The sequence below is a fragment of the Cebidichthys violaceus genome, unplaced genomic scaffold (assembly GCF_023349555.1).
Source record: "Cebidichthys violaceus isolate CVI_PGR_0920_01 unplaced genomic scaffold, fCebVio1.0.p SCAF_39, whole genome shotgun sequence".
Classification (NCBI taxonomy): domain Eukaryota; kingdom Metazoa; phylum Chordata; class Actinopteri; order Perciformes; family Stichaeidae; genus Cebidichthys; species Cebidichthys violaceus.
This window is the reverse complement of record NW_027176583.1, coordinates 571,817-597,102: the sequence shown is the minus strand read 5'-3', so window position 1 is coordinate 597,102 and position 25,286 is coordinate 571,817. Positions and strand designations below refer to the sequence as shown.

At 45.9% G+C, this 25,286-nt stretch overlaps 1 protein-coding gene across 2 annotated transcripts; it reads left to right on the top strand.

The window, feature by feature from the left end:
* Positions 1–112: 112 nt before the first annotated feature.
* Positions 113–10,420, top strand: rpap1 (RNA polymerase II associated protein 1). 2 transcript variants are annotated; one of them, XM_068726390.1, is made up of 27 exons: positions 113–182; positions 483–697; positions 795–943; positions 1,017–1,109; positions 1,225–1,360; positions 1,469–1,633; positions 1,784–2,002; positions 2,780–2,895; positions 3,003–3,101; positions 3,583–3,684; positions 3,769–3,936; positions 4,168–4,350; positions 4,523–4,657; positions 4,769–4,939; positions 5,032–5,189; positions 5,297–5,467; positions 5,615–5,810; positions 5,950–6,059; positions 6,200–6,395; positions 6,483–6,629; positions 6,747–6,889; positions 7,011–7,440; positions 7,536–7,654; positions 7,747–7,978; positions 8,102–8,278; positions 8,811–8,867; positions 9,731–10,420. In XM_068726390.1, the coding sequence occupies exons 2-27, from the start codon at positions 487–489 to the stop codon at positions 9,881–9,883; spliced, it is 4,236 nt and encodes a 1,411-aa protein (XP_068582491.1). In that variant the 5' UTR covers positions 113–182; positions 483–486; the 3' UTR covers positions 9,884–10,420. The 2 variants fall into 2 exon arrangements, with proteins under 2 accessions (XP_068582491.1, XP_068582492.1); XM_068726391.1 differs by lacking the exon at positions 113–182 and having other exon boundaries at positions 208–697.
* Positions 10,421–25,286: the final 14,866 nt, after the last annotated feature.

Below are 25,286 nucleotides of genomic sequence, written 5' to 3'. Positions count from 1 at the left end.
GGGAGAAATAAGGGGGATGTGGAGAAAAGGAAGTCGCTGCGCATTCCTTTCTGTTTATTCGGGCCGAGCTTTTATTGTGAAGGTGGAGTTTGGTGTCACATTGTAACTCGTCCGTGTGGTCCACCCGGGTGTTGTGTATTCACGCTGGTAACACGGACCCAACGCTGAAGCGTTAACTGAAGGTTAGCTACCGCAGTTGTGACATATTTTAGAACAACAAAGACCGCCATGTTGTGATGACTCGGTTTGGCTTCGTGTTGGATAATTGCACCTTCAGCTGAGTTCGGTTCGACGTTTCAAGCTAACGTCAAGCTAACGATAGCTAACGTCAACTGCGCGTGTCGGATGTAAACTTAACTACCGTCACGCGCGCCATAACACTTGTTTGGCTTCACGTGGAAGTGTACACGGACGTACATGGACAAAATAGATCCAACAGTGTGAATGTATTCAACGTGATCTTGTGTTTGTGTCCTTTTTAGAGGGATGTTGCGGCGTCCCAAGCCATCCGACTGTGAGGCAGACCTCCTCAGGGAGCAGGAGAAGTTTCTGACTTCTGGTGCTCCGCCTGCTGCCACTGTGGTCCGCAGACCTGACAAGAGGAGAGGCGAGGCTGGAGGAGGAGGAGGAGGAGGAGGAGGGGGGGGCTGTAACAGGGAAGATGAAGGAAGACAGAGGGATGTTGTCACCATAGAAGGCAAGAGATGCGTCTCATCAACAGTTGACATTCTGTGTTTTTTTTCTTTATATACTAATATGTAAGATTATTAAATAACTGTTTACGGTTCCTCTAGATCTTCCAGACCAGCTCCCGTCTCTGACGCCGGCCCCTCCGAAGAAGTCTCGGTTCAAAGCCAGCCGGGTTACTTTCGAGGACGAGGACGCTGAGGAGAGGCTGGACAGACACGACGTCCACGTCACCGCCGTTCTCTCCAGAATAGTTGTAAGTGCCTGTTGTTGAAGGCAAATGCCAAGTGTATAAATCATGGATCTGTAACGTCCCTCTCTGTTTGAAGGAGAGAGATACCAGCTCTACTCCGGTGTCTCTACCAGCGCTTACAGGCGTGGCGTTCCCTAAAGTGCTGCACCGATCACAAACCAGCAGCCAGGTGAGACGACGTTAATGCCAGTTCTCTGTAAGGAGCGTGATTCTGACAGTGTGGAAATCCTTTAATGACAAACCCTTTAATTGATCTTTTAACATTCGTTCGTCCATGCGACCAGGTGCCACTGTCTTCCGCTTTTGGGAAGAAGAGCATCTTTGCTCGTCAGATAGCAGCTCAGAGGCTAAAGGAGGGAAAGACACCTTCACACTGTGCACCTGAAGCTGCTCACACACCTGAGACCAGCATGGACACGGGTCAGTGTGGATATTTGGGATTTGGTTTGCTGTATCTTTCTCCACAGAACCCCCCTCTTCTTCACATTCTTTTTGTCTCCCTTTTTGTCTTTTATCTTCCCTCTCCAGAGCCAACTGCAGTGTCAGGTCCCGGTCTGCTGTCTGGTCGGGGTCTCGGGGGCCCGGATAGCTCAGGAGAAACCACAAGGATCCACCGGGAGAACCAGGCCAAGCTCCAGGCCATGTCTCAGTCGGAGATACTACAGGAGCAGAAGAAGCTCTTATCTCAGCTTGGTAGGCAGTCGTGTCGTCCACATGATGCTTCATTCACATATAATACACATTGAGATGAAGACATGTTATGTGTCGAGCTTGTATAATAACTAGTAAAGTACATTTTGTTGGTTCCACTGCGTCTATAACACGATTATTTCTGCTTCCCAGATCCCAGACTAGTGGACTTTGTTAGATCTCGCAAAGCCCAGAGCGTCCCGTCCAAACTACCCCGAGGCGGCGGCAGCAGCAGCACCACGGACCACTTTCCTCTCGAAGATGCGAGCAGACAGTCGGCCTCCTCTGGTGCCGCTGTGCCGTTTCAGAAACCCCGAGAAGTAGAGATGGAAAGAGAGGAGGAGGATCCGCCGCCACCGCCTGCTGTGATGGGTAAGATGGATTCAAAAAGCAACCTTTTGTTTTTTTCATCAGGTCTACCTGGTCAGGTGTTGCTGGTCTCTGCTGCTGCTGCAGATAAATAAATAAAGTATGGGGATGACTATGCTGTTATTTCACACCACTTCTTGCCTCCTTAGACTCTCTCTCTCTCTCTCTCTCTCTCTCTCTCTCTCTCTCTCTCTCTCTCTCTCTCTCTCTCTCTCTCTCTGCTCTCCCTTCCTTCCTTCCTCTCAAGGATCCATTCTCCTAATTGTATAGTTAATGTGCGATGCTTCTGCCGCAAGGCTAAAATCCCCGACGTAATGCTGATCACCGACTTCACTTTGTGTGATTAGCAGAAAGGCCAGACTGAGCCAGAAGTAGCCACTCTCTGCAATGACGTTACTGCAGAACATTCTCAGAACCGTCCCAGCTCCGGTGAAAGTGTTGATAACGGGTCGTATGAAGGCGGAGCTTGGGCATCAATTTTATGAACCAAGCTGTGTTTTCTGTTATTATGTTTATTCTGGCCAAACATGATTTATTAGATGAGTAGAAGGCAACACACACACACACACACACACACACACACACACACACTCCACTCATCAAATCAGCATTGATTTATTTAAAAAGAGTCGTCGTTTTGGTCTCAAGGACCTTTTTCAAGATGATTTATTGCCTTCTCTACAGCGGTGTCACTTTATCTGTGCTGCCTCCTCCAGACAACATTACATCATACGTAGATACGAGTCTCGCTTGTCTCTGTGTCTCTGTGTGTGAATCCAGAGATGGACCTGCTGCTGAAGCCTCACAAGGAATGGGTCCACATGGACAAGCTGGAGCCAGAGAAGCTGGAGTGGATGAGAGACTTGCCTGCACCCAGAAGGAGAGGAACCAAAAAGGTCAGGAGATGTTTCTCAGAGGCCATTTTTTTTAAATGAATTTCAACTTAAAGCTTGAGTTTTTTCAGCGTTGGGTCAACACGTCCTGTGGTTCTGTGTACTGATAGGCCATGCAGGCTCGGTTTGACTTCGCGGGGAGTTTGATTCCACCCACGGAGGATCTGCCCACCCATTTAGGCCTGCACCACCACGGAGAGGAGCCCGAGGTCAGTGGACAATAAGTCATTTTACTCATATCATTACATTTGTATTTTTGTGTCCTTAATGTTTATTGGAATGAACAGATGTTTATAACGCCATCAGGTCTCTTCTTCATGGTTTTATTGTGGGTTTAATGACGGGGGTTTGGCTCACAAAGCACAACAGCGGTACCGGCTAACTGCAAAGTTAAGTTCTGAACATTGCCTGTAATTGTAAACCTCGTTACGGTGGCTCATTGCTCCGGGAACGGTCCTTTTTAATGGCCTGTCTTGTTCATTTGATTGCAGTGTTTTGCTTGGATCTAATTTTGTAATTAGAACTTGGAGTAACGGCGAACTATCGATGAGCGCGTTTGTAGCCTTCAACACGACCTGCTCTTTAGTAAAAGTTCCACTCTCTGCTTTATGACACCTGAAAACCAGATTAGTCTCAAAGTTAGAGTTTTAGACCGGGCTCTGGGTCCTAACATTGAGGATTCCTCTGCAGCGGGCCGGTTACTCCCTGCAGGAGCTGTTCCTGCTGTCTCGGAGTCAGCTCGCCCAGCAGAGGAGTCTGGCCCTCGGCACTCTGGCCAACGTCCTCTCAAAGGTACGTAAACGAACGCGACGGTGCAGCTGCAGAGGTGCGCAGGTCTGTAGTCACTGAAGCGGCGGATCTTCTGACCCCCTGTAGGCGCGCGGCGGGGAGTACCTGTTGGTCCTGAAAGGCAGCGCTGTGTCCACGCTGCTCGACGCCGGCCTGCTCTTCCTGCTCCGCTTTGCGTTGGACGACGGTGTGGAGGGAGTGATGTCTGCAGCCGTGCATGCACTGAAAGCCCTCCTTGTGTGTGAAGACGATGAAGTAAGGCGATTCATTGAAACATGCAGTCTTTTACATCATTTTTATCTGCAAATACTACTATAATTTGATTAGGAACTGCAGACATTCTCACAAAATATGTCAGAAACACAGAAGCAAAGACGTAACATGTAGGAGAGATGATACACTTTGGTTTTCTGTTACCGTTTTCCTACAAGAGTGTCCAAACCCCAATGTCTTGTCCCTCGTGTTCGAACACCTTTGTCCTCTCAGGAGTGTCTGGACTGCACCTTCTCTTGGTTTCGCGGCCTTGCCTCCTTCCCTCTGCTGCCGTCTGCTCAGGAGGAGGAGGAGGAAGAGGAGGACGAAGGGCTGCCCGAATGTATGAAGGAGACGGCGAAGGAGAAGGAGGAGAGGAAGAGTGATCATGATGTGGCCATGCAGGACGTCGTCAAGGTAAACGTGTTTTACTTTTCACTCGTTTTCCTCGGCTTCTTCACATGTTATTAACCAATGCTGCGGTCTGGAAATACACGCGTCATATGCATGTATATATATATATATATATATATATATATATATATATGTTTATATATATGTATGCCATTCGGCGGTGTGTGTGTTTCAGGGTCTGTTAAAGATGAAGCTGCTCCCCCGGCTGCGTTACATCCTCGAGGTGTTCCGGCCGTCTCCTCGAGTGGTCCAGGACGTCCTGCAGATCCTGACTCGCATCGCGAGGCACTCTTCCTCATCTGCCACCCAGGTAACAACAGCAGCAGCAGCAGCAGTCACTTAATCAACTGTTTTGTCGGCCATGCTTGTCGTACAATTCATTGCTGTTTGTATTTTCATCTCGATTGCACTTCACTCTCAGGTGCTCGACTGTCCTCGCTTGATGGAGACGGTGTTGTCGGAGTTCCTTCCCGCTTCCTGGACGGCGCCGTCTTCTTCCATTCCTCAGTCCGTTTACGGACTCCCGCTGGCCAGCGCCGTGAAGCTGTTGAGAGTGTTGGCTACCTCTGGCAGACACGCCTGTGCCCGACTGGTGAGTGCAGAGAATGGAATCTGCTAGGGCCAGTGCAAGCAACAGTGTTCGCTCGCTTTGTGATGTATTAGAATGGCCTTTGTCTCCCCCAGTTAAACTCTCTTGGAGTGAAGGAGCGTCTGCCTCGTCTGCTCAGCGCTGAGCCCGGTGAGCTGCTGCTGGAGCCGACCGAGGCCCTCCGGATCTCCACCGAGGCCTACAGGCTGTGGGCCGTGGCCGCCGGCTACGGACAGGCCTGCAAATTATACATGCAAGTGAACGCATTCAATCAGAACATCCTCTCCAGGGAGTGTGGAGTAGCTCGACGCGCTCCGCCTCCGCTCCGCGCTCACAGTGCATGTCGTTATGCCTCCACAGAGACCTGTATCCGGGCTTAGCGAAGACCTTGCAGTCGGTTCACACGGTCCTGGCCCGCTCAGATCCTCTGTTGCCTCTGCGGCTCCAGCGGGTCCTGGCTCTGCTCTCTCTGCTCACGCAGGTCACGCACACGGCTGGTTGCCACCAGGAGCTACAGGCCGGCATGGTCGGGTACAGAAGCTTATTTGAGGACGTCAACCTCGGCTTTGGGAAACACTGTCCTCTTTCATATACATCGATTAATAAAGAAAGTAATCGACGGTGAAGATGCTTGTCAGTTGCAGCCGTGAACACGTTGCCCTCTCTGTTTCACCGCAGCTCTCAGGGGGAAGAGTGCCCGCCTCCTCCTCCGGTATCGTGGGGTCACGTCACAGGGTTGCAGGCGTCCTTGTTGGGACATCTGAGGGGCTTCGTGAAGAACCTCGACGATCCCGTTCAGAAAGACGTCAGCCTGGTGCTCATTCCAGCTTACTTGGTCTACCTAGAAGCTTACTACCATCAGCTCTCCAGACAGGTACCGCTTCCTGCTTTGCGTAGAGGACAAATCAAGTCATACTTCCTACAACTAGTGTGTCGTTATCTCTCAAGTAGCTCACGTTGGTTGAACTCTGCGTGCTTTACCGAGCTATGAATCCATGAACTCTCTTCCTCAGAGCGGGTTCAAGCCAGTAGAGACCCTTCAAGAACTGGAGCGGCTGACGTCCGAGGTGCTCCTCCCCCTGCTGTCCCACCATGTCGTTCAAGGCCTGATTAAGAACCTAAAGTGAGACCGGTGTAGTCCTTGTAGTTCTTGTTGTTGTTCCTTGTCATGTTTAAATAATGAAAACTGGTGGCAGTTGCCTTTTGTTTTGTTCTTGATCTTTTATCAGCACAGTCTTTGATTGTTCCTTGTTTTTACACCAGGTCTTGCTCAGTGGTGTGTGATGTCCGGTCTAGTCATCCGGGCCCAGAAACCACTCCCAGCCTCCCTGGCCTGGCCTGCCCAGGATGGAGGGACCGGCCGGGTCTGGTTGCTCCGAGCTCCCCCTTCCCTCTCCTCACGGCCCTCGGGCTTCTCCTGGAAACGATCACAGGCGTTCACAAAGGCCTCAGCCTCAAGGTACATTTATAGGGAGAGTTTGGGAGAACTTTAGAGAGGTTTTTTTTTTTGTATTTGTATTTTATCTCGACCCATCTCTCTCTCTAGTTCAACGCCCTCCTCCTGTCAGAGCCTGTGATTGGTTACCTGAGAAGTTGCAGTCAGGCCATGCCCACCCTGTCTCACACCACAGCCTGGCTGCTCCGTCATGAACACCACCTGCTCTACCTGCTGCTCCGGCTGGCACACAGACTGGTAGGCTCCATCTCTGATCACAGCCCCGTAAATGACAGCGCCGTCTTCTGCTGTGTCTTTTTTAGGTTATGTTACCAACCGAATCCACCTCTCGTCTACTTTTCTGTCTCTTCTCAGGTTTCCATTGAGCCAGAAGTAGCCAAGCACGCCTCACTGTACCACCAGGTGGCGCTGGTTCTGCTGCCGTGGTTGTTGCCCGGCAGTGAATACCTGGGACATGAGCTGTTATCCACCATCATCTTCAACAAGGACTTCATATCGTAAGTCTGCGTCACTCACTTTCATTCTTAATTGATTACCAACACAATCAACATTGATCTCCTTTTCCGTACATTCTTCCTTGTGACGGTATTGCTCAGTTTGTGTTTGTTTGCCTTCCAGAGAGGGCCACAGCGGAGGCCCTGAGGCTGTAGAGCTGGGAGAGCTGAGGCTCCAGGAGGAGACGCACCACACCTCTCCCTCTCTGCAGACGGTCGGCGCCCTCCTGAGAGAAGCCTGCGTCCAGCTGCCGTCCATACGAGGCTGCTTCCTCACTCACCTGGCCCACCTAGAGCCGTCCGTGCTGACGTCCCGAGACGCTCTCCTCGGCCACAGCCCCTGGATCCGTTCCCATCTCCTCCCGGAGCTCGCCGGTCCCTCCGTGCCGTCCGATTGGCCTTTCCTGCCGCTCGTCGGCCTGTATGAGCGGGCGGGGCAGGCCGACGGTGGGGGGTTGGAGGTGGAAGACCTCCCACAGGGGGCTCTGCAGGCGGTGACCCACTGTCTGCAGTGGCTGCTGCTGCTGGAGGTCTGGAGGGAGGAGGCACTAAAGGTACACAAACAAGTTCATTTAGCAGACTTATCGGAAATATATGTTTATTACTGATTTGCCAATTACCAAATATTCTAAACTTTGTCATGTTGTAGGTGATCCTTCCTGTAGCCAGACTGGCCCGCCTGTCCTGTGTGTTCCTGTGTTCCAGTGACTTGTTCCTGGAGAGACCTGTTCAGAAACTCACCTGGGGTCTGTTCAGACTGCTGACCAGGTCTCAACATGTTTTGATATCCTTATTCTTGCAGCACAAACGCTAAATTGAGCGCAGAGAACGGCGTTAAACCAAAGCTCTTCCATTTTCAGGCGATCCAGGCTGGACTCTTTGGACCTGAACGTCCCTCCTCCCGGTCTAGCTTCCTTCCAGGACCTGTACTCGGCTCTTTTGACCCAGTACGAAGCCGTGTCCTTTGGAGACCGGCTGTTTGGCTGCTGGGTGCTCTTGCCCTTGCAGCGGAGGTACAGCGCCACCATGAGGCTGGCTGTGTTTGGAGAACACGTGGGAATGCTGAGGTCACTGGGAGTCACTGTGGAACAGGTGACGATGAAGACGTTCCTGCTTTTATTCTCATGTGTTCAGATTACTTTTAGAGTCATTTATCAGTTGTGTGCCTGAATATTCCATGATTCATTTATCATCTTTCTGTCTCGTCGTTTGAAGCTCTCCATTCCTATCGAGCGGTTCACCTCCCCCCCTGAAGACTCCCTCCCTCTCCTCTACCTCTACTTCCGCTCTTTGGTGACGGGGACCCTGAAGCCTCGCTGGTGTCCCGTCTTGTATGCGGTCACCTTGTCTCACGTCAACGCTTTCATCTTCTCTCAGGACGCTGCAGCACAGGTACAGAGCAACTGTCGAGGAAGTCTGCTGCCCTGCCCTCTCTGAATTTCTCTGATTTATTTATTAATGTTGTGCTTTGTGTGCCTTTTGTCAATGTCGGGCCACAGTAAAACAAACTGCCACATGTGTAGTCATTTAGCTGCACTGAATAGAGGGTTGGATTTTGCGTGAGTGTCGAGTGTTTTTAACGAGGATTCCTGCACCAAATATGAGCTCATTGGATGCAAAATCCTTCCGATTTTATGCAAAACTCACATGCTGTTAATTATCTGTCAAAGGGACATCCTCTGAGTGGGTCTCGCACATTCCACTCGGCTCTTTCACGATCCTAAATATTGATTTAAGTCACAATTATTTAACTGGTCTGGGGGCGAACGCCCTAGAAGAACACTTAAACTTATTTACTCCATTCACAAAGACATTTTTTTTTGTACAGCAGTGTTGCTGTAAACGCTCATGCATGCAGGTGTAGAATTTATGAAACGTACACTTAAGGCCTTTTGATCTTTAATCCTCTCGTCCTCTTCTCCAGGAGGTTGAAGCAGCTCGGCACAGCATGCTGAGGAAGATCTACTACCTGACCGATGAGGTACTCCACTGCTTATTTCATCCTTCACACCCTCTGGTCTTTATACGCTGCGAGGTGTTTATTGATTGCACCAACTCTTCCCCTCGCCTCCCATGTAGCTTTCTGAGGGTGTTTTCTCCACATTCTTTTTTTATCTCTTGGTACGGTTCAGGTTTAGCTTCAGGTGGTTCGTATCGTACCTCCATAATCGAAGTTTTATTGTAACACTCGGGGACTTCAACTCCAACAGTCACAGATTAGTGAGTGGGGTCCCGCAGGGCTCCATCCTGGGTCCTTCTCTATTTAACACATGCTTCCCCTTGGCTCCATACATGAGCAAACATGACGTTAGCTCCCATAATTATGCAGACGACGCGCAGCTTCTATCCGCTGACAATTTCCAACCAAGTCAGCTGCTCTGAAGACATCAACCACTGGATGGCAGTAAACCTCCTCCAGCTGAGCAGTCAGAAGAGTGATATTTTTGGTGGTGGGTGCTAAAGCTAAAGTCTGTGAGTACCTGGGATCTGGTAACAAGGTGGACATCTCCTGCATGTGTCCGGAGCACTTTGTAGTTCCTGTGAGATGACTTTCATGCATTGCTCTAAGACTTTTAAATCCAAACTACAGACCTTCCTTATTACTCGAGAATTTTCTTCAAAATTCACGTTTTTATTTTAAAGCACTCTGAACTGCTTTGGAATGATATGCAAAATATATTTAAATTTGATTAATACCTCGTATCTAAAATGTCGATATCCATGTTTTAATCGCATCATTCTTTTCCAAATTCGCGGAACTGCTCCACATTTTTCCCCGCATGTGTCCTGGAAACCACAACCTCCGCTGCTCTCCTCACCTTTTCCCCTTCGTCTCATTTCCAGGTGTTGAGGAACCACTTGCTGCTCTTCCGTCTGCCACAGCAGCGCTCCGAGTTGGGCTTTGACTTGTATGAGCAATTGCCTCCAATTAGGGCGAAACGTCTGGAGAGGATCCTGAGACGGCAGGACGGCAGCGGCGACGACAAAGGAGACTGAAGAGCAATAAAGTAGAGGACCAAAAAAACAGCGGTTCTGGAGGAGGGACAGTGTGGGACTGAGAGATGCTGGAAGAAGAGAAGGACACAAAGTGAGACATTCATTTCAAATTCTAAAAGAAATCTTTTTCTTAAAGGAAACCCAACCTGAGATAGATTTGACCGGCCCTCTGCTCCGAGCATAATAGAGGTAACGCTTATTATTCATTTAAGTTTCCTCAGGTTACTTGAACCTGTCTGAACTGAACAACAAACAGTCGAGTCGACACAAAGGTTAAGTACAGATCCATTAAGAGCGGTCGCGGCGGGGCGCAGGTTCACAAACCTTTCCTCTGAGCAAACGGAAAGAATTTACTTTAATTGTAACACCAGCATGTTGCCAAAGTAGGTGTGTGTGTGTGTGTGTGTGTGTGTGTGTGTGTGTGTGTGTGTGTGTGTGAGAGAAACGGTACAGGATCTCAGAGTAAAGACTTCTTCTTCTTTACAAGTGCCTGAAAGTGTCTCTTGTGTGAATAAAACAAAGTTTTTCAAGTTTTAACCTCAATTTATTTCCTCTTTAATCACACAATGCCCCTGGTTATATCCCATCACGTAAAGCAAACCCACAGCAGACGTGTTGTGTTCGGCGGGTTTAAACTTTAAATTTAAATTACAGTCGAGGTAAAAACCCACATCCAGCCCGGCTCACTGGATGTGGAGATGAACATCGTTCCCTCTGTGTCACCGATCGATCACACTCTCTCTGAAGTGCTTCACTCACAAAGAACCTGTTTGAGTTCCATTAACGCTTGTCTAACTGTGTGAAGTCAGTTCGTTAGATCACAAGTTCTGAAGTTTAATTATGTAACCAGTATATATATATATATATATATATATATATATATATATATATATATATATATATATATATATATGATATCCTTGGGTTTGGATATTTTTAGATGTAACTTGAGGAGAATAATGTGGGTAGAGACACATTCCACAAACTGTTGATTTGCAGTATTTCCATCTTTATATCCATCTTCCGCCTTCGTCGTCTGTCCTCTTCGTGCTCGTGATGTCTCGCAGGACATGGTCTCAGAGGGACCAGATGCACTTAAGAACAAATAACAAACACACAACATCTGCAGATCCCCTCAGGGACTGATGCAGAAGTAGAAACCAGCGGAGAATGAAGGGATTGCAGAATCAGAATGTGTTGCTGCTGGCAAAAGGTCTGTATTTTTTCACCCATTAAAAGCGATACCACTGCTTCTAAGATAACCATAATAAATACTCCGGAAATTGATTCTGGGCAATTACCATCATCTGTTCAAATGCCCGTTTTTTTTTAATGCATAATCTTCTCAATACGATCGTATTGCAGCTGTGAAATCTCCTCTCCACTCTGTCCACTCGTCTGGTTTCTAATTGAGAAAGGTCTCTGGAGGGAGGTCCAGTCTGCTCCAGAAGTAAACGGCTCACAGACGCTTCGGAGCAGATCGTACAGGTGGAGTCCATCTTCGTCAAAATGAGCAGCAGGTTTTGCGGTTAGCCTCCAAACTCCTGCTTGTTAAAAGGGATTTAACAAGTTCTCACTACGCTCCGAACATGTCGGAGCAGAGACACACACACACACACACACACACACACACACACACACACACACACACACACACACACACACACACACACAGACACAGACAGACGGACAGCTTCTTATTCAGGGCCTCCTTTGTTTGGCTGCCTCTGATAAACTGCCCCGACCGGATTATTGTTTTTACTTTTGAAGACAAGAAGCCGATTGATTTATTGGCTCCATTGTTTCCCAGTAAAATTCCGTTGCGTGTAATTGGCCGGTGGAAGACGACGGTATATGTGAGGTCACTGCTGGTCGCGGGGTTTCGCTCCACCTCTGGTCCGTGTGCTGCGCTGCGAGAGAAGAATCTGCAAACGGTCCCGCCGAACTTAATCGTAAAATTATTATTATTCCAAGATGATCTCAACAAACGTCTTCATGTGGATACCAATAGAGAAAAGCCTCAATGAACAGAAATCCTCTATTTTTTTTGGTCTTAAATACAGAGCGCTTCGTCCACTCTCTCTATAATCATTCTCCCGTATGAGCGTCTCAATAATGTGTTCAATCTGTCACGTTATGTTCCACATGTGAGTGCGTATGGTTGCACAGTTTTGAATGACTTATGAACGCTGTTTTCATTCATCACATGTTTCTGTAAACGTTCTTGTAAATAGGCTTAATGCCTGGCTCCTTTATTGTTTATTGTTTTCTTCTATGCGGAACATAACGTGGCAGATTGTGCTCATGTTGAGAGACACAGATCCACTCTGTTTTATTCAGCCACAGGGATCTGGAGGCACTTAAATCCATACCTCTGAGAGCAAAGCTTCAAATAAAGAGGTTGAATAATTGGGAAATGAGTGGGTGCTTAGTTTTTATATCGGCTCGTAGCGGGAACGTTTCGACACCCGGCGCAATTATTCCTATAATAAAAGTCTCTTTCAATTATTCTCAGGCATGTAAATCAGAGCCAATAAGTGGACATTTAGACCTTTGTTTTTCTACTAATCCAGTCAATTGGAACGTGTCTTTTAGTGCACGTGTGTGCACGTGAGTGCATGGGAGTAGTACCAGGATGTGCCCAATGGCTTGCATGTTGCAGCTGTGACCATACGGCGTCCCGTCCCAGTGTGATTTAACACTATTTATGTACAAATATGAGATTAATACACAGATGATGCAGTCATTGTATTTTCAGAACGACATTAGAATAGAAAACGCTTCATCGATGATCGTCTCCGTCTTTCATCAAGTCCTTTAATTTGAGTATGAGAGGAGTCAAGTCCTGAAACATGAATCCACCAGAGCTGCTCCCAGATGAGTTTGACCATGAGCACGCTGATTCAAAGAAAACTGCCCCCCCCCCCTCTTCTTTTGACATATTCATCAAATATTCCTCCCTGATCTGAAAGTGTTCTGTTTTGAAGTGACTGCAAATGCAAAAAAAAAACCTCAGAAGTTCATTCCTTTAGAAAAAATATGGGGACCATGTCCAAGAAAGTGGCTAACGAGGTCTCTGTGATAATAAAACACACACACACACACACACACACACACACACACACACACACACACTTTGAACTGTTAGAAACAATATATTATTTTGATCGAAGAGGTTGAGATGGTGTGAATTATTAATTACGACCACTGTGTTGCTAAATGCCTCAGCTAGAATGTGTGTGTGTGTGTGTGTGTGTGTGTGTGTGTGTGTGTGTGTGTGTGTGAGAGAGAGAGTGTGAATAATAAGCCTTAACTGTATTCTTTTTTGCTTTTGGCAGCAACAGAAGTGAGCTTTGAAGATGATTAGTGAGTGATGCAGTGTGTGTGTGTGTGTGTGTGTGTGTGTGTGTGTGTGTGTGTGTAGCAGCTCACTCTCATCAGTCACAGAATCACATGCGGAGCGTCTTCAAAGGTGCATGAGGGGCCATGAACGTTCAACACGCTAAGAGCACCACTGTACGATACCAGAGAAGGTTCAGCGCAGGTATGAACACGTGACTTAAATACTTAACGTGAAAGTGGGGATGATGTTCGACCAAAGTCTCAACAAACGTGTCTCTTTCTCCGAGGTTTTGATTTGCATTCTGGACAAATAAGTTAAATATTTAATATGACAAAATTGAGCTGAACTCACTTAAACTCCTTGAACGTCCCCTTCAGACAGATTATCGTATTTTAAGATAGTGCCTGGAGTGAAGATAAGAAATCCTCTTTGAAGAATTTGGAGTGAGATTTTTAGACGTCGTTGGAGCATCGCTGTAGTTCTCCTGTCTCACCGGGAAGAGACGCTGTTCAGACAGATGTCACTCTCTCGGGTCCAACTTCCCAAAGTCGGAGACATGCGGTGGACCTAAGTGGACTAAAATGAGTGTCACCAGGTCCTAATGGCATTAGGGCGCTCTTATAATTCACTGAGACTGATTATATTAGAGGACATGATGCTCTCACGATGGCCCGCCTAACAAAGCCTGCCTTCAGGCCACGAAAAACAAGGGGGGGGGGAGAGAGAGAGAGAGAGAGAGAGAGAGACGGAGAGAGAGAGAGAGAGAGAGTTGTGACTTTACAGAGCAGCTGGTGTCAAACTTTTTTGAAAGGGATCGTGTGTGTGGATGAAAAGCTCAGCATTCATTCATTCATTCATTTGACTGTGCTAATGCGTGGCTACATGTACGTGTGTAGTGTGTAAATGAACTGCGTTTGTTAAAGTACATCCCATAATGAGTGTAGATTAATGCCGATCGCCGAGCGTCGGAGAAAAAGAACACACTGAATTCATTAATCTTAATTTTAAGGAGCTGGTTCAACAGTGTGAAGCGTGTTACACAAACTTCAATACGATGTTCTCCCTCGGCCATTCATTAAAAAGTATAAAACAAACCGAAAAGAGAGCATAACACGTTCATCAGTGTCTGCATTTACCCATTTAATCTGCTTTATTTTCACAGTAAAGCTGTCTGAAGTGTGCTTTACACCCTCAAACTTCTGCTTCCACATTCAAAGCACAGCACTGACTCACTGCTGCTACGTGTTTATGTCACGTCTCTCTCTCTCTCTCTCTCTCTCTCTCTCTCTCTCTCTCTCTCTCTCTCTCTGTCTGTCTGTCTGTCTGTCTGTCTGTCTGTCTCTTTCTTTCTGGTCCTCTGTCTCATATCTCTCTCTCTCTTTCTTTCTGGTCCTCTGTCTCACATCTCTCTCTCTGTCTCTCTCTCTCTCTCTCTCTCTCTCTCTCTCTCTCTGTCTGTCTGTCTGTCTGTCTGTCTGTCTGTCTGTCTGTCTGTCTGTCTCTTTCTTTCTGGTCCTCTGTCTCATATCTCTCTCTCTCTTTCTTTCTGGTCCTCTGTCTCACATCTCTCTCTCTGTCTCTCTCTCTCTCTCTGGTCCTCTGTCTCACCTCTCTCTGTCTCTCTCTCTCTCTCTCTCTCTCTCTCTCTCTCTCTCTCTCTCTCTCTCTCTCTCTCTCTGGTCCTCTGTCTCATCTCTCTCTCTGTCTCTCTCTCTCTCTGGTCCTCTGTCTCATCTCTCTCTCTCTCTCTCTCTCTCTCTCTCTGGTCCTCTGTCTCTCTCTCTCTCTCTCTCTCTCTCTCTCTGGTCCTCTGTCTCATCTCTCTCTGTCTCTCTCTTTCTCTCTCTCTCTCTGGTCCTCTGTCTCATCTCTCTCTCTCTCTGTCTCTCTCTCTCTGTCTCATCTCTCTCTCTCTCTGGTCCTCTGTCTCATCTCTCTCTCTCTCTGTCTCTCTCTCTCTGTCTCATCTCTCTCTCTCTCTGGTCCTCTGTCTCATCTCTCTCTCTCTCTGTCTCTCTCTCTCTCTTTCTGGTCCTCTGTCTCATCTCTCTCTGTCTCTCTCTCTCTCTGTCTCTCTCTCTCTGGTCCTCTGTCTCATCTCTCTCTGTCTCTCTCTCTCTCTGTCTCTCTCTCTCTGGTCCTCTGTCTCATCTCTCTCTGTCTCTCTCTCTCTCTGTCTCTCTCTCTCTGGTCCTCTGTCTCATCTCTCTCTGTAGTTGGGGGGAGTGTTGAATATTTAATGTCCTGCTAACGAGGGGCCATGCTTCTCGATCAGGGCCTGAGACGTGTGAAGCTGAAGGAGCCGCGGTGTCCCGGCATGAAAGGTGTTTGGAACATAAGTATTTGCATTTTATCAGCTATACTGAATACTTAATATCGAAAGTTAAAGACCACTGAATTCACAGCATTGAAATATTTCACCTCTTTCAAATTGAGATATGAAATTTCTTGATTTGCAATTTAAAATTTTTTTTTCAATGTTCATAAATTAAAAAAATAAAAGTTTCACAAATTCAGATTGCTCAAACTGCGAACTCCAAAAGTTCAAGTAAAATATTTTTTTACCATCCGGGCTCCCAAACACAGGATAGGCAGTTGAGCCTGGATGCAATCGAACCGACTTCTGGCCTATCGGAGCGCGGCCTGCCGGTCATGTGATCCAAGAAAGTTTCATCTCTAATATTTACTCTTAAATATATCGTGAAGTCGTCTGAAGAGTGAGTTGGAAGCACAGAACTGATCATGTTAACGTGTTTTATTTCATTTGGGTGGTTCGGTCACTAAACTTTGATGTATTTAAAAAAGGGGAATAAAACAGATTGTGATCAAACACACAATGCTCACCATGTGTGTTTAGGAGTTCATGTTAACAAGGCTGAAGCGATGCGTCAAACTCTTCCTGACCCCTGACCTGTAACGACCCCCCCCCCCCCCCCAGACAACTAATCCCTGTTTACATGAGAGCGTTAAAAACACATTAACATCCACCGAAATGGAACGAAGCTTTTCCATTACAGCCATTAACCTACGGCGAGGACAGCAGCGCTGCGACGAAGCAGGACTTCAGAGGGAGAGAGTCTGTGCAAACAAATTAATTAGAGCGTGTGTGTGTGTGTGTGTGTGTGTGTGTGTGTGTGTGTGTGTGTGTGTGTGTGTGTGTGTGTGTGTGTGTGTGTGTGTGTGTGTGTGTGTGTGTGCACTTATAAACCCATTAAAACCGTCAATATTGAAGTGATCACTTTAAACAGGAGCTTTGTGTTAATCACTTTCTCTTAATCACCCTCAGTGTGATGGGACACACATACACACACATGCACGTTCAAACAAAGAGAGATATTGATTGTGTGTGTGTGTGTGTGTGTGTGTGTGTGTGTGTGTGTGTGTGAGAGAGAGCAGGAAGTGCGGGACGATCATACTTTAGGATTAAGTCGACCCAGTTAATGACCCAGCCTAGTGTGTGTGTGTGTGTGTGTGTGTGTGTGTGTGTGTGTGTGTGTGTGTGTGTGTGTGTGTGTGTGTGTGTGTGTGTGTGTGTGTGTGTGTGGTCATGGAGGCAGACTTTTGGAACCACCCAGAGGACACAGTTGACTGAGTGAGGACTTGGTTCTTGTTTGTTTTAAACCTGCTACATGAAGCATGTTGAATGGAGCGGTTCACCCAAAATTAAACAGAAACAAAACAAACAATGGGTGGGAATGTTTTTTTGGGAGTCACAGCATCGGAAGGTTACATTAAAAAAGAACAAAACATACATAACTTCACTTTTACTGGATAAAATAACCACCCGTTGATCATATTTTCTGTGGCTTTCTTTTCTCTTTCACCTCCCAAACCCATAACTCATAAAGTAGTTGTTGCATTGCATTACATTAGAGTTATTATTATTAGAGTTGTCGTTAGGCAGAGCCTCACCTGTCATCATGAAAAGTAAAAAACAAATAATGCTAAAATAAAATAAATATTAATATCTCTCTACTGATCTGTGCTGTAAATGTAATTTCTGTATGATTTCAAGCATTTTAATAATAAAAATCTCTGAATGATCTCATGTCCTGTTCAGAGGAGACAGTGAGGTGGGGCAGTGACCAGCTGTTCCTCACCTCATCTGTAGACTCTTTTATTATATGTCCTTTCTTTACATAGAATAATGTATTTCACGTGTGTGTAGAACATATTTAGAGTTGCTGATCTGACATTAAACCGCAGTGAAAAAGCACAGAGAGGCAAACAGTACCTCTGACTCACTGAAGGGGGCGTGCGAGAGCCCACGGGTCGGGTTCATGCTTGTTCTGTCGTTGCTCTTCTTCTACACTTCTCTTCTTCTTCTTCTTCTTGACCTCAGACATGTAAGATTAAATATCCAAGCTTAAAAAATGTCTAAAAAAACAGTGAAATGTGACCAAATCAACAGCAATTCATCGTCGGACAGGTAAAGTAACCTTTTATGTGTTTGTTGTTCTCTTTATACATCCGGGGTTGTTATGCAGACGCCCGCGAGCGCTTCGCTTCTGAAACGCTCCTGGTGTAATCAAATATGTACTTTACCTGTGTGTGTGTGTGTGTGTGTGTGTGTGTGTGTGTGTGTGTGTGTGTGTGTAAAGAATGCTTATATGAAAAACAACCAGTAATCAATGTGCAAACTGCCATTGAATGGTGATTGAAGCTTTTCTATTGGGTTCATATATTTGTAAGTCTGACTTATGTAGTGTCAGAGCCTCACCGCACGTCACTGCTCCAGCTTCATACTGCGGGGGAATCTGGAACGGACCCCCCCCCTTCCAGCTGTTTAACTCTCACGTGGTTGTGATGTGATTCCTTGTGAGAATTTGATTTGGTGTCGATTTTGGAAAGCTCTCAGATTGATATGAACTATTCCAGACAAGTAAATCTGTTGGACAGGCGGTCCTCCTCTCCTGCTGCTTTGGCTCACATCTAGCTGGAAGCTCGAGCCACATTAGTTATGGTGTGTGTGTGTGTGTGTGTGTGTGTGTGTGTGTGTGTGTGTGTGTGTGTGCATGTGCATGTGCGCTGCTGCTTTGTTGTCATTCCACGTGTGCAGACGTCCATGACGTTCCTGGCTGTGTGAGGCCCGTGTCATTCCCATTCTCCACATAATCCTCTCAGGTCTTCTCTTCACATCAGTCAGAGTAAACACTTCTCGGATCAGATTCAAGTGGATTTCGTCACTGCCTGTTTTTCTTTTGTTCTTTGGAAAAAGAGAATGCTTCTTGTGTGAGTAGGGTGGGAATGTAAACAGACCGGAGATGTGGTTGGACCATCGGGGATATATCTGATGCTGGTGCCTTGGATTGATTATAATGAGGCTCAATCAGGAAGTCTTTTGCATGCTTTCGGCCTGTAGTTCCCTCCTCTCACTCACGCTCGCTCGTGATTCCGTGCTGTCGTTGTTCAGGGCTGTCGATTGTAATATCGCTCTCGTCAGCTGGCCGCTGTCTCTTTTTTAATAAGATTCTCTCTCCTCCGCCTCTCGCCATCGTCGCCCATCGCACCTGTTCCCGCTTCCCCTCCTCAGCTTTGACACGCTAAGCTAAGACGCTAAGGACGTAAGCGTGTTAGCTTTTGAGATCGTTAGCACGTTAGCGAGCTGACGTCATCGGCTCAAACAAAGGAACGGCCTCGCGGAGCCACACACCGGGACATCGTTTTTTTTATTAGAGAGCTCTGGTTCCTCGATGTTGGCCCTCACAGCTGCTGCACACGGATTTAGTAGAATTGGCGCTATAGAACTCCAGTTGACTCTACTTGAAGCAGATTAAAATACCAGGTCACGGAAGGACAAGAGGAGACGCTGATAGATGCAAGTCCAAGAAATGTTTGGCTTGAGTTCTTCTCGAAAAGGAATGTCTTTGCTGATCATTTTCGTCCAGAAAGAAAACGCTCATAAATTATCGCAGAGCAAGAGACGTCTATCCCGAGTGGAGCGGTGGACCCGACGAAGACCAGCGCTGCGCTCATTAAGCCCCATACTTTGTTCTCTTCTGGGTTGAAAATCCTCCTCTGTCTCCTCCTACCTCCTGACATGAAGCTGACACAGCGAGGTATGGCTTCTCCATGCTGGATGCCTGTACAGTTTGACCTGTCAGATTAACCAGCAGCAGCAGACGCATACATTCTCCAGGGATTTCTTTCCTTGCCTCCGCTTGGTGACGCAAATACTGTAACTGTGGAGTCCGTGGGAGGAGACACGAGTGTAAGGAATGTCCTAAAGTCTGCTGCGTGGATACGGCACATATAGAGGAAGCCCTGAGATCTGTCGGCCTTTCAACGTTTTCACTTGACGGCACCATCTTCGTGCTGATTGGGATCATTTCTTGTGGGAAGCATAAGCTAATTGAGCAAAGGCATAAACATAGCATATAACACTGTTAACTGCGGCGCACACACACACACACACACACACTCTCACAGTAAAGGTTGTGTTGACTCTGGAGAATCACCGGCTGCGTCTTTGATCACTCAAATCAGATTTTTGCTGCCTCTGCTCCGTTCAAAAGCCAAATCCTGGAGACGAGTGTGAGAGAGGTCGGCGGGATGAAGGTCGATCGGGTCCCTCTCTGTCGGTCCTTATTGTTCCCTCATCACTTCCTTTAATGGATCGAAAAACAGACGGTCAGCGTTCCTGAAGTACTTTCAACGCAGTCTCTTGGCTCCCCTGTTGCTGGAAGTAGGATACTTAAATTCTGCTTTCTTAGATTACATACGTATATATTCACGTTTAAGTTTGACATGTTGAGACATACGCTTCTTTGCTTCCTTGACTTATGTGAAACGGCAAGATATCACATGTTTAATGACGCCAACTAGGATGATCTGCTGCAGCTCAAAGTATCCTCAAACAATATCTAATCATCTTTCTTCTATCAGTGGTTGAAGTGCTGTTAGAACACATGGAGTGACTCCCGTTTGACTACTTCCACTGAATCGTCTGTGAGGAAACATCACGGCCAGCTTCACTCCTGACGTTCTTAGGATGCTCTGGTTGGGATGTTGATGGTGTGGCCTATATATCTCCTCTTGAAAGTACTTTCAGTATGTTTGCATTCTGCCACTGCTGTGAAATACAGCAGCTTGTCTCTAAAACATGATTTGGCTTTAATTGCACAGCCAAAGCCCTGGTGTGCTAAGAACAGCCTTAAATGAAGCGGTGAAGCGTCTGCTCGGTCCTCCATCGATGTTTTAATGGAGCTGTTTGTTACAAAGCGCAGAGAGGCTCTAATAATAGTCCGGTGGTCTTTGTTTTTGACCTGTTTTTAGGCCATTATGTCAAAGGCTGTGCTGGGCAAAGCGGTGAGTTTCCTATTGACCTTTGAAGCAGTCTTTGTCACTTTGTGAGTCCGGTACATAGGAGGTCGTAGTTTCAGGTCTGCAGAGAGGCAATCGTCAACAGATTTGGATTAAAAAAAAAAAAAAAAAAATCCAAATATGAGCCTGAAAACAGGCGCTGTACACTACTCAGGGTAACGATGGTGAGCACTTTGCAACCACATGTAGCCTGTCTGCACAGCTTAACCTGCAAATCACCAACATTTCAATGTGTCAGGATGTAAGCGCTGCAGTCTCACACCCCTCCTCTTATTGTTATGTGTTTTACAGGGAACGAGCGTAGAACAATGACAGAGGAGGAATATACATCTAGTGTATATAGCAGGAGATACTGTATGCTACATTAGATCATAAAAATATCTTCAAAGCAGCTTATCTGTTGCAATTCCTGAAGTTATCCCCCATAATGCCACCTTTAACCTATATTATAATTTATAATATTCAACCTATAATGCTGAAAAGCATAGAAATAACTCTTTACTTGTGTATTATCATAATAGTCTATATAGCTGTGGTTGAATCACAGTCCACCGGTGTATTTTGGGAGATTTGTGGCAGAGATGACTACTCTTCTTCTTCTATGACTGAAGAAGTCACTCATTCACGTACTCCCAAGATGGCGCCAGATATAGAAGTCACTCATTCATTTACTCCAAGATGGCGCCAGATATAGAAGTCACTCATTCATTTACTCCAAGATGGCGCCAGATATAGAAGTCACTCATTCATTTACTCCAAGATGGCGCCAGATATAGAAGTCACTCATTCATTTACTCCAAGATGGCGCCAGATATAGAAGTCACTCATTCATTTACTCCAAGATGGCGCCAGATATAGAAGTCACTCATTCATTTACTCCAAGATGGCGCCAGATATAGAAGTCACTCATTCATTTACTCCAAGATGGCGCCAGATATAGAAGTCACTCATTCATTTACTCCAAGATGGCGCCAGATATAGAAGTCACTCATTCATTTACTCCAAGATGGCGCCAGATATAGAAGTCACTCATTCATTTACTCCAAGATGGCGCCAGATATAGAAGTCACTCATTCATTTACTCCAAGATGGAGCCAGATATAGAAGTCACTCATTCATTTACTCCAAGATGGAGCCAGATATAGAAGTCACTCATTCACTTACTCCAAGATGGAGCCAAATATAGAAGTCACTCATTCACATACTCCAAGATGGCGCCAGATATAGAAGTCACTCATTCACGTACTCCAAGATGGCGCCAGATATAGAAGTCACTCATTCATTTACTCCAAGATGGAGCCAGATATAGAAGTCACTCATTCATTTACTCCAAGATGGAGCCAGATATAGAAGTCACTCATTCACGTACTCCAAGATGGCGCCAGATATAGAAGTCACTCATTCATTTACTCCAAGATGGCGCCAGATATAGAAGTCACTCATTCATTTACTCCAAGATGGCGCCAGATATAGAAGTCACTCATTCATTTACTCCAAGATGGAGCCAGATATAGAAGTCACTCATTCATTTACTCCAAGATGGAGCCAAATATAGAAGTCACTCATTCACATACTCCAAGATGGCGCCAGATATAGAAGTCACTCATTCACATACTCCAAGATGGCGCCAGATATAGAAGTCACTCATTCACGTACTCCAAGATGGCGCCAGATATAGAAGTCACTCATTCATTTACTCCAAGATGGAGCCAGATATAGAAGTCACTCATTCATTTACTCCAAGATGGAGCCAGATATAGAAGTCACTCATTCATTTACTCCAAGATGGTGCCAGATATAGAAGTCACTCATTCATTTACTCCAAGATGGCGCCAGATATAGAAGTCACTCATTCATTTACTCCAAGATGGAGCCAGATATAGAAGTCACTCATTCACGTACTCCAAGATGGCGCCAGATATAGAAGTCACTCATTCACGTACTCCAAGATGGAGCCAGATATAGAAGTCACTCATTCACGTACTCCAAGATGGCGCCAGATATAGAAGTCACTCATTCATTTACTCCAAGATGGAGCCAGATATAGAAGTCACTCATTCACGTACTCCAAGATGGCGCCAGATATAGAAGTCACTCATTCACGTACTCCAAGATGGAGCCAGATATAGAAGTCACTCATTCACGTACTCCAAGATGGCGCCAGATATAGAAGTCACTCATTCACGTACTTCAAGATGGCGCCAGATATAGAAGTCACTCATTCACGTACTCCAAGATGGCGCCAGATATAGAAGTCACTCATTCACGTACTCCAAGATGGAGCCAGATATAGAAGTCACTCATTCACGTACTTCAAGATGGCGCCAGATATAGAAGTCACTCATTCACGTACTCCAAGATGGCGCCAGATATAGAAGTCACTCATTCACGTACTCACTACTAAACTATTCCAACAACGCTTCAGTCTGACGTCTATTCATCGCTTCGATTGACTTCACTGATCGATTGGACGTCAACATAAAGGTTCCAAATGTTCCCTTTTTAAAGACATCGATTCATGAGCTGAATAACAAAAGATGCTTCTGAGAAATGCATTCAAAGGAAAACAGATGTGTTTTATTGGGCTTAAAAGCAGGACCATTAACTTCTCTTCAGAACTTCTCACCACTGATACGTTTTTATTTGTGAATTTATTACTTTTCTGCCGCTGGGACATATCCACTGATTCGGAAATATTTTTTTTAATGTGAAGTCAAGTTTGGTGAAACCTGCATGAACCAACATGTTCCCCTTTTTCTGCCTCATGACAGTAGCGCCACTGTTCACCATTGTTAGCAAATGTCGGTGCTGGTTTTGCAGCAGTAAAAAGAGTTGCCAAACAGTCTCTCACTTCATTCCTTTAAAAAAAAAAAAAAAAAAAAAAGTTTACCACATTCCAATCCTTTGTCAAAAAAAGAAAGCTACATCTGGTTTCACACATTCCAAAAGTCTGCAACGGATTTGGCGGTCCTTTTTAAAATGGACCTCTGGACTTCTGTGACACCTGAACCGCAGCAGCTGCAGGAACCCGGCCCGTCAGGTGGAATCCTGAATCCAGCAGTTTGGTTTCCACCGTGTCGTCCGAGGCGACGGTGCATTTCATGGTATTTTATTACCACGACCCATCTGGAAAACACAATAGCAGGCTTTTATGTGATACGCATTGTCACACAACGGAGGGGAGACAGAGCAACACGAGCCCAACTGCAAAAAGTTCTGGTTTTTCTGATGGTCCGTCTTTGCGGCTGCTCTGAATGCAGACGCCGTTATCCTACAGCTTCTTTGATCAAAACGAAAACAGGATTCTTGATTTCAGATGATTCAAAAGAAAACATACTTATTAATATTATATTACATTTGTGCCAATAGATCCCCCTAAATGCTACACACTGCTCCTTTTGTGTATTTTTTTCCTTTTCATTGCTTTGGTAATCTGACAGCACGACACAGACGATAAATATTCATGTGAAAATATTTCCTTTTTATTATAGAAATGTTTGTATCTCCACAGTGGCAGCGCTGCTCCATCTGGCAGGTTGTTATGGGAAAAGCAAAGAACACAATAATTAGGCCAATATGTTCGTATTTCAATTGCATGTGGCTTTACAGTGTGTGGTGTAAACTGAATGGGAGCTCAATGGTCAGAGTGCATTCTGGGATGTAGAGTTCCGGAGAGGATCGATGACATTCTGGCGACAGAGATGTCTTTTAGCTGACCCCCCCCCCCCCCCCCCCCCAAAAAAAAACATAGAACCTGATCCGCTCATATGAACGATTCTGTCGTCCCAAAGTTTGGACTAATGAGACGTCAAGAGAGACGATCAGCGTCGCTGTGAGGTGTGTGGGGAGACTTGTTTACCGTCGCTGGAGCACAATGAGTGAATGAACACTGAAGATGGAGGAACGCGTCCCGACTGTCCCGTGCAGCTTCCTATTTCACATTTATTAGATTACTCATCAGGAGCGAGTCGCTTCCTGCCGATCGTGGAGATAATGTTCCGCCGCTGCATGACGACGACTGTCACTGCATCTGTCCGTTCACTAACAAAGTCATAAAAGAAGTTTAATATGTCGTAAACTTTTAAAGGGATTAAACAGGGAACATATGCATTAGTGACATAGCTGCAGCTTTTAAAGGTCATTTTCATTAGTTTCTGCCCTTTATGTTTTATCACATCAAGTAAATATGCAATGAAATCCCATCTAGAGATGATATATAAATATGTTCTAAATATGCCCACAGGGAATACATTTATTATCCTACAGTAAGTGAGGTTTTGAACATTTAGGTCATAATGAAAACCCTGCATTCATAGCCTTTCTAAAGGTCATGTGATCAGCTGCACACATGTTGAGTGGTAAATAACTTGACAAGTAAGTATTCTGTATTTCTGAAATGGCTCAAGTTAATATCTTTCGCTGAAATTCAGCTCCAAGTCGCGTTCCATTCACTGCATGCACTGTGGCACACATATTTATTTAGCTGCAGCTTTGCCGTCGAAGAATCCGTCTGCAGACGTCCGCCGTGTGGAGAATACCTGCGAGGCTTAAACGAAAGCAGACCATGTGATCAATCACAAGGAAAAGCCGGTTTCAATCAGTGTTTGTTTTTACAGCAAATGTCCAAAATAACAAGCTTTTCTTTTCCCCCACAAGTCTTGCCCAAACAATGCTTTATTGGGGTACAAATGTTTCATCATTGTTCAGCTAATCACTAACTTTTGTTTCAAACAAACA